Here is a 7,741-nt window from a genome sequence, read left to right on the forward strand (position 1 = left end):
AAGATTCTGACCAGGTTAGTTTGACCCAGAGGCTAAAGTGTTAACCATTATGCTTTACTCCCTCCAGCATCCACTCTGGCCTCCTCCAGGGCTGCAGGGTGAAAGACGGGGTGGGGTGGGGATCTACAGCACACTGAGGTTCTTTGAGTTGCTGGATTATTCCTTAAGACACTTTTCACTTTAAATATCATCAAGGCTGGGATGGTGGCTCACACCTGTAATCCCAGCACTTTGGGAGGCCGAGGTGGGCGGATCACCTGAGGTCAGGAGTTTGAGACCAGCCTGACCAACATGGAGAAACCCTGTCGCTACTAAAAATACAAAATTAGCGCGTGGTGGCACATGCCTATAATCCCAGCTACCAGGGAGGCTGAGGCAGGAGAATCGCTTGAACCTGGGAGGCAGAGGTTGCGGTGAGCCGAGATCGCACCACTGCACTCCAACCTGGGCAAAACTGTCTCAAAAAAAATAAAATAAAATAAAAAATAAGTATCAGCAAAACTAGAACTAGGAGAGCTTTGATTTTTATTTTAAATCTGAATCAACTGAAAAATCAAATCTGCTTTTCACACCGTGGCTCTTCATGCCCAAGTAGCTGTCTGCTGTGGGGACTGTTTGCCCTCCCCATGTCTGTTTCCTCTGTCACTGCTGCTGCACTGTAACAGCTAGGCCATCAGCAATATCAGGAGGTAGAGAGGCAGAAGGAGATTGTCTATCTGTGTAGTGTATGCTTCCAGGAGGGACACAGTGCTGATGGACCCCAAAATCCAAGCATAACTGTAGTTTAGGTCCACTCCACTGTCAAAGATTAAGATCAGAGCTACAGAAATGATTTGCGCAAATATAGATGTCATGGTCCCCTCAAAAGTCTTTTTGGTTCCAGGCCAGCGGATCTCCCCCATGGTGCTACCAAAGATGGAGGCCATAGTATCACCCACACCCACAGCCAGGACACCGGCATAGGGGACGAGGGCCCTGGCTCCCCCCAGGCTGCCCTTCTGTGTGCAGGGTCTGGGGATCAGCCAGATGGGAAGAGACATGCCCAGGAGCAGGTAGATGTGTGTCAGAATGAGTGGTCCACTGTCTCGTTCATCCAGAAAAAGGGACAGGAGGCTCCGTAAAGTGTGACCCAAGGGCTTGATGCGGAAGTAGCGCACATACTCCAGGAAGATGAAGACCGCCAGACATACAGTGGCAGCTACATAGAGCAGTGGCCGGTCAAAGATGATACCTGGGATGTAGGTGGCTACCACAATGAGGTGGAAATACTTTCGGGCGATGGTGGGGGCCTGGTGCTTCTTGGACTCGGAAGATGACCGCTTGGCATTCTGGTACAGCACCACCAGGCAGGCCAATGTGGCCAGCAGAGACCAATAGGCTAGGAGGTAGATACGGGTGTCTGTCTGGAAGAGGAACTGAAGAAGCCAGAGCAGGGGGTTCCTGCGGATGAGCCGGTGCAGCCAGGGTAGGACCACACCAAGGCTCAGCACACAGGTCATGAGGTGGAAGAAGATGGAAGAGGCCCAGGTGCCTGAGTCCATGAAGACAAAGAGAGTGCTGAAGAAGATGCCCATGAGTACCATCCCTACTACCACCACCAGCAGGAAGAAGTCCACTGGGTCCCCCTGACTTTCCACCAGTGTCAGAGAGCGCTTGATGAGCTGGTTGAGGACAAAGCTAATGCCACCCAATACCAGCAATGCCTCACCAGGGGTGAAGCAGCGGGGCAGGAGGTACAGCAGGATCATGTTGAGATAAACGAAGATCAGCAGGACTTCCAGGACTTCGATCACCTCCCCCACGCTCAGCGAGTGCTTCATGATATAAATGATAACACCTCCAGCCAAGCCCAAGATGACACAAGTGTTGGTTGGCACTGGGCGAGTGATACCAAGCGCCAACACTGATGAGAAGAGGGCCACTGCCATGCCAGTGGCTGCCACCACAATGCCAAAACGCTCAAAGAACGGGTTCCCAGCAGCCTGGCACCGTTCCTTCATGACTAGTCCAAGTAAAGGCATGACCATGGAGGCGGGCAGTAGGCCACTGTTTGCGGACATTCGGAACTGGAAGACGGCGCTTCCCTGCTGTAGCAGCCGGTCCCACTTGTATTGGACATAGAAGGCCTGCACTGCGAGGGCCACGGCGCACCACGAGTATCGGTCCCATACGGTTGCGTGGATGCTCAGCACCACTGCAAACACTACTGCCGCCTCTGCCAGCACCGATGCACTCAGCGGAGCCCCAGGCCCCGGGGCCGGCGATGGGCACTCTCGGGTCATGTCTCTAGACCTGGGGCTTCACGGAGGCCGGGGTGACTACGGATGTCCTAGACTTCGGGCCCCTCAGCCCCGCCAAGCAGAGGGAGGCACTTTCACCCGGCCAGCAACCTTCTCCCTCCGTTCTCCAACAGCGAGGAGGGAACTCCACCACAGGTCACTCTCTGCGGCCTGGGAGCTGGCGCCCGGCCACCCCCCACAGCCTCCAACCTACGGCGTAGACGTCGCCACTCTGCCGCCTTCCTCTCAGTTACAGCCGCCCCCGCTGCCGGCTCCTCACCTCTTTGGGCCTCGCCATCTTGGCACTGCCCCGCGGCAACGTCACGTGATGAAATCCCCGCCCACGCTCCCGATCCGGGGGCGAGCGGTCACGTGGGCATGGCGTCTGGGGGCGGGGTTAGAGCGCGCGCGCGCGCGAAGATGGCGGCGGCCGCCGGCGGCCCGTGTGTGAGGTGCGGAGCGGGTCGAGTGGACCTGGGTGGCTGTGAGGCGCGGGGTCAAAGCCGAGCGGAAGAGGGGCGGGAATTGGAGGCGGGATGTGGCGACGGTGGCAGGGCCAACCCCGGCTGGGTGGACGGGCACCGAGACAGGAGGCGGTTACGTCCAAACGGTCCCTGCGCGCGGGGATCTGAAGAGTCTTCTTCAGGAGGGGGGCCGGCTCTTCACCCCTTCGCTCCGCGGTTGGCCTCCCATCTCCTCATCCAGGGCACTTTGCCTTCCTCTCCTCTCACCTCCGGCGCGTCCCTTGGCGCCCCACCCGCGCTTCCTTGTCCGGCCGTGACGCTCCCTCGAGCCACGGGGAGCTTTGCGGTCGCCTCGGGTACCCCCCACCCACGTCCCTGCTGCAGGCTGCCAGTGTCCTGCCCCGGCGTCGAGTGCGCCCTGCTGGCTCCACAGCCTCTCCCGCGATCTGTTCTTGTTAGGATTTTGTTTCGGGTTGAGCGGAGCCCCGCTTGCGGTTTCTGCCCTCTCCACGCCTCGAATCGTTCTTTTCTTGCATTGAATCAGTCAGCGAGCATGTCCAAATCCTCCAAGAGGTTTAAGGGACTGAACTAGGCTTTAGGGACAAGAAGATGAAATATTTTATATGAAAGGTACAATTCTCACAAAGTGCTTTCTAGCGTCAGACCCTGATGGAGCGCTTCCCATGAGTTACCTCATTCAATTCTCGCAACTCCGAGAGGCGCCTTGTGTTTCACGGATGACTCAGAAGTCCGGCTCAGAGCTAGCCAAGTGATAAAGAGAGGATTCAGGCTGAAGTCTGCGTGCCTCCAGTGCTATAACCAGACCACCACGCCTCCCTCCGTTTTCCACATTGCAGCTCGAAGGTCTTCGGTCTTCCCACCACCCTCCCTCCTTAAAATTAAACATCCCTGCCTCTTATCCTTCCCTGTGCCAGCAGTGTTTTCCCCACCTTTTTTTTTTTTTTTTTTTTTTTTGAGATGGAGTCTCGCTGTGTCGCCCAGGCTGGAGTCCAGTGGCGCCATCTCGGCTCACTGCAACCTCCGCCTCCCAGGTTCAAGCGATTCTCCTGCCTCAGCCTCCCAAGTAGGTGGGATTACAGGCGCGCGCCACCACGCCCAGCTATTTTTTGTATTTTTAGTAGAGACAGGGTTTCACCATGTTGGTCAGGATGGTCTCAGTCTCTTGACCTCGTGATCACCCGCCTCGGCCTCGCAGGTTCAAGCGATTCTCCTGCCTCAGCCTCCCAAAGTGCTGGGATTACAGGTGTGAGCCCGGCCGTTTTCCCACTTTTTTTGTTATGTTGTTTATCACTGTATTTTCTCTCTGAGAGACCCTGATGCAGGGTCTTGCTCAGTTGCCCAGGTTGGAATGCAATTGCACAGTAGGGCTCACTGCAATATGGCTCACTCCTGGGCTCAAGTGATCCTCCCACCTCAGCTGCCCGAGTAGATGGGACCACAGGTGTGCACCACCACACCTGGCTAATTTTTTTTAGATGTTTTTTGGAGATGTGGATCTACCTATGGTGCCCAGGCTGGTCTCAAACACCTGAGCTCAAGTGATCCTGCCGGCTTCCCAAAGTGCTGGTATTACAGGTATAAGCCACTGCGCCCAGCCACCCCTATATTCTCAGCACCCAGAAAAGCATGATAGGCTCTCAGTAAATACTTATTACACATACTGCCCATGCTCTCTGATACCACTTCCTTCACCTCTCAGCTGGAATTAAGACGTCTTTGCAATTTCCACCGGACAAGGAATGAACCTTGTGAGGAACAGTTTGCTTTTTCCTCGCCTGCCATTTTGTGCCAGCAGTGTTGGGGCAGTGTTGTCACTACTATTCCCTCCCTTTTCTTTTTTGAGACAGAGTTTTGCTCCTGTTGTCCAGGCTGCAGTGCAGTGGCGCAATCTTGGCTCACTGCAACCTCTGCCTCCCGGATTCAAGCGATTCTCCTGCCTCAGCCTCCCCGGTAGATAAGACTACAGGTGTGCACCACCACACCCGGCTAATTTTTGTGTTTTAAGTAGTGACAGGGTTTCACCATTTTGGCCAGGCTGGTCTGGAACTCCCGACCTCAAGTGATCTGTCAGCTTCAGCCTCTTTAACTGCTGGATTGCAGGCGTGAGCCACCATGCCCGGCCTGAATACTGTCTTGTTATCAGAAAAATGATTAGTGATTCCAGTGTGCCATGTGGGAGTTGGTGGCTATTCTTTGAGCAGAATCGAAGTTGCTTTTAAAGCATTGAACCATTAGGAAAGAGATGTATAAATTTTAGGTGTGTTTAAATCTCTTTTGATGAGAAAATCCTGAAAGATTAGTTATTTGAGACAGAGTCTCACTGTTGTTGCCCAGGCTGGAGTGCACTGGCCCGATTTTCGCTCACTGCAGCCTCTGCCTCCTGGGTTCAAAGGATTCTCCTGCCTCAGTCTCCTGAGTAGCTGGGATTACAGGCGCCCGCCACCACGCCTAACTAATTTCTTGTATTTTTAGTAGAGACAGGGTTTCACCATGTTGGCCAGGCTGGTCTCCAACTCCTGACCTCAGGTGATCCACTGGCCTCGGCCTCCCAAAGTGCTGGGATTACAGGCTGACAATTTTAAAACAGAGCTAGTGCTTTGTGTTACAGTTAGTGTTTTATTGTTTTTTTGTTTTTTGTTTTTTGTTTTTTGGAGAAGGGGTCTTGTTCTGTCATGCAGGCTGGAGTGCAGTGGCAGGATCTTGGCTCACTGCAACCTCTGCCTCCCTGGCTCAACTGATTCTCCCACCTCAGCCTCCAAAGTAGCTAGGGCTACAGGCACACGCCACCATGCCTGGCTAATTTTTGTATTTTTTGTAGAGACAAGATCTCACTGTGTTGCCCAGGCTAATCTCGAACTCCTGGGCTCAGGTGATCCTCCTTGATCACTTGTGATTATGACTCACTGCAGCCTCGCCCTCCAGGGCTCAGTGGAGCCTCCTACATCATCAGCCCTCCCAGGAGCTGGGAACATAGGTGCACACCACCACACCAGCTAATTTTTTTTTTTTTTTTGAGACAGAGTCTTTCTCTGTTGCCCAGGCTGGAGTGCAGTGGCGCGATCTCAGCTCACTGCAACCTCCACCTCCTGGGTGCAAGTGATTATTGTGCCTCAGTCTCCCGAGTAGCTGGGAATACAGGCGTCTGCCACCATGCCTGGCTAATTTTTGTATTTTTAGTAGAGATGGAGTTTCACCATTTTGTCCAGGCTGGTCTCGAACTCCTGACCTCAAGTGATCCGCCCGCTTCAGCCTCCTAAAGTGCTGGGATTACAGGTGTGAGCCATTGTGCCCGACCCACACTAGCTAATTTTGTATTTTTTTTTTTTTTGTAGAGACAGGGATTCGCCATGTTGCCCAGGCTGGTCTCAAATTCCAGGGCTCAAATACTCCTTCAACTTTGGCTTTCCAAAGTGCTGGGATTACAGATGTGAACCACCATGCCCGGCCTGTTTTTTAGTTTTACCTTGTAGTTAACATAGTTTGCATTCTTTTTTTTTGTTTTGTTTTGTTTTTTAAGAAGGAGTCTCGCTCTGTCGCCAGGCTGGAATGCAGTGATGTGATCTCAGGTCACTGCAACCTTTGCCTCCCGGTTCAAGCGATTATCCTGCCTCAGCCTCCCGAGTAGCTGGGACTACAAGCACGCACCACCATGCTCAGCTAATTTTTATATTTTTAGTAGAGATGGGGTTTCACCTTGTTGGCCAGGATGGTCTTGATCTCTTGACCTCGTGATCCGCCTACCTCGGCCTCCCAAAGTGCTGGGATTACAGGCGTGAGCTACCACGTCCAGCCATAGCTTGCGTTCTTTTTCCAAATTTTTAGCATATTTTAGGACCTTTTCATCCTTTCTCTCTCTGCAGATAGGCTTTCTAAGCAGTGTTTAATTATTACAGATTACTATTCTCAGTGATGGTTTAGGATCTGACAAAATACAATCTCTGTGCCTTTAATAACTTTTTTAAAAAGTAATAACTATTTATTGAGAGAATGTCTTTTTTTGTTTGTTTGTTGGAGATAGACACATCGTCACCTAGGCTGGAGTGCAGTGGTGTGATCTTGGCTTATTGCAACCTCTGCCTCCTGTGTTCAAGTGATTTTTGTGTCTCAGCCTCCCGAGTAGCTGGGAGTACAGGAACCTGCTACCATGCCCGACTAATTTTTGTATATGTAGTAGAGATGAGGTTTTTGTTTATTAGAGGTGGGGCTATGTTGGCCACACTGGTCTCAAACTCCTGACCTCAGGTGATCCACCCACCTTAACCTCCCAAAGTGCTGGGATTACAGGCATGAGCCACCGTGCCTGGCCAGGTTAAAATCTTATGTTTTAGTTTCCTAATTTATATTTTGAACATTAAATTTCTAACAGTATTATTTTATTTTATTATTACTTTTAAGCAGAGTCTTGCTCTGTTGCCCAGGCTGGAGTGCAGTGGCGCGATCTTGGCTCACTGCAAGCTCCACCTCCTGGGTTCATGCCATTCTCCTGTCTCAGCCTCCCAAGTAGCTGGGGATACAGGTGCCCGCCACAATGCCCGGCCAATTTTTTGTATTTTTAGTAGAGACAGGGTTTAACCGTGTTAGCCAGGATGGTCTCTATCTCCTGACCTCATGATCCGCCCGCCTCGGCCTCCCAGAGTGCCAGGATTACAGGCATGAGTTACTGTGCCTGCCCATAACAATATTATATAACAAGATTACTTTCCAAAAATTTAACAAATCATTTTGTATATTGAGATGTTTTGCTTGTAGAGAGTAGACAAAATGGCTCTGAGGCAGTGTACAAGTTTGTATGATCAAAAAGAGCAAAATTATCTCTGTTCTTTCATTTTGCAGAAGCAGTAGAGAACTGTGGACTATTCTGCTTGGAAGGTCAGCCCTGAGAGAGCTGGTAAGTGGTGGTGTTCTTGAGTGGGTTCTCTGGGTTCTTTGTGTAGCTTTTGTTACAAAAAAAAAAAAAAATTTTTTTTTTTTTTTTTT

At 51.6% G+C, this 7,741-nt stretch overlaps 2 protein-coding genes across 2 annotated transcripts in view; one reads left to right on the forward strand and one right to left on the reverse strand.

The window, feature by feature from the left end:
- Positions 1 to 508: 508 nt before the first annotated feature.
- On the reverse strand, positions 509 to 2,707 carry DOLK (dolichol kinase). The gene has a single exon (XM_017848286.1). The coding sequence runs from the start codon at positions 2,280 to 2,282 to the stop codon at positions 666 to 668; it is 1,617 nt and encodes a 538-aa protein (XP_017703775.1). The 5' UTR covers positions 2,283 to 2,707; the 3' UTR covers positions 509 to 665.
- NUP188 (nucleoporin 188) overlaps positions 2,658 to 7,741 on the forward strand; it is a 71,933-nt gene continuing 66,849 nt past the window's right edge. The window contains exons 1-2 of the mRNA XM_017848283.1: positions 2,658 to 2,731; positions 7,598 to 7,652. The gene's annotated coding sequence lies outside the window, so the exon portion shown is untranslated. The remainder of the gene's footprint in view (positions 2,732 to 7,597; positions 7,653 to 7,741) is intronic.

This window comes from Rhinopithecus bieti, unplaced genomic scaffold (assembly GCF_001698545.2).
Source record: "Rhinopithecus bieti isolate Rb0 unplaced genomic scaffold, ASM169854v2 scaffold_29388, whole genome shotgun sequence".
NCBI lineage: Eukaryota > Metazoa > Chordata > Mammalia > Primates > Cercopithecidae > Rhinopithecus > Rhinopithecus bieti.

Excerpts from the sequence above, each read along its gene's own strand:
- DOLK (XM_017848286.1), bottom strand. The coding sequence starts at position 2,282 with ATGACCCGAGAGTGCCCATCGCCGGCCCCGGGGCCTGGGGCTCCGCTG.